At 47.0% G+C, this 1,003-nt stretch overlaps 1 protein-coding gene across 1 annotated transcript in view; it reads right to left on the bottom strand.

Moving 5' to 3' along the window:
- The window catches only part of cfap20 (cilia and flagella associated protein 20), a 13,195-nt gene that overhangs the window by 10,753 nt on the left and 1,439 nt on the right, over nt 1-1,003 (bottom strand). The window contains exons 2-4 of the mRNA XM_016494434.1: nt 818-897; nt 311-422; nt 44-232 (exon numbers count right to left, since the gene is read on the bottom strand). Of these exons, the coding sequence (XP_016349920.1) occupies nt 44-232; nt 311-422; nt 818-897 (381 nt within the window). The remainder of the gene's footprint in view (nt 1-43; nt 233-310; nt 423-817; nt 898-1,003) is intronic.

The raw sequence follows: 1,003 nt of genomic DNA, 5'->3' as shown, positions 1-1,003 counted from the left end.
CTTGATGTTGGGGTGAAATGTGAGCTGGATCAGTCTCTCTCACCTGCACTCTCAGCGTCTCGATGTAGTTGGTGCCGTACGCCCGGCGTGTGAAATCTGACAGGTTGAACTGGATCTGATTCCAGCCGTCGTCCAGCCGCATGGGCATCGTGCAGATGAAGGGCTTCACGCGGGTCGTGCTCTGATAGTTACTCGCCCTGAACCTCCGCCGCACGTTTTTATCGTCCAGCACCTGAAACCCATCACACATTCACACATTTCTGACATCACAAACCAACTTTGTATTATTTTGACGAAACCAATTCCCTACCTGAACTTCGAATGTGAAATACTTCTTGAGGTTCTTGATGATCATGACGAGGAAGGGCAGTTTGATGCCGAGGGTTTTCTTGGGGTCTGCTGGACACGTGATGTAGGTGGTGCTGTGGAGATCAGACACACACGGGTCAGGTCTGAACACGATGTGTGTGTGTGTGTGCGCGCGTTTTTGTGACAAATGAGGACATAAATTTGTATAATGACAAAGGTATGACATAGGTATTACAAGGAGAAGGTGACTTTTCAGGACATTACCCCATGTCCCCACTTTTCAAAACGCTTATAAATCACACAGAATGGAGTGTATTGACAATCTGAAATAGCTCAAAGCTTCCTGTAAGGGGTAGGTTTAGGGGTAGGGTTGGTGTAGGGCAATAGAATATATGGTCTGTACAGTATAAAAACCATTACACCTATGGGATGTCCCCACTTTTCACAAAAACAAACCTGTGTGTGTGTGTGTGTTCAGCATCAGACAGATGGACGGGGAAACACTCACCTCACATTCGTCCCCTCCACCTCAAGAACCAAAGACTGGATGTCATTGTCTGTGATGCGCTTTATGTGTCCGTTTCTGACCTGCAACAACATGTTTGTTTAGTGACTCATATCTACATAAACCTCTATCCTTTAGGTCAGTGGATCCCAACCCTGGTCCTGGAGGCACCCCAACACTGCTCATTTT

This window comes from Sinocyclocheilus anshuiensis, unplaced genomic scaffold, assembly GCF_001515605.1.
Source record: "Sinocyclocheilus anshuiensis isolate Anshui unplaced genomic scaffold, SAMN03320099.WGS_v1.1 scaffold1497, whole genome shotgun sequence".
NCBI lineage: Eukaryota > Metazoa > Chordata > Actinopteri > Cypriniformes > Cyprinidae > Sinocyclocheilus > Sinocyclocheilus anshuiensis.
The sequence above is the reverse complement of the archived record's forward strand: the minus strand, read 5'-3'. Positions and strand labels throughout refer to the sequence as shown.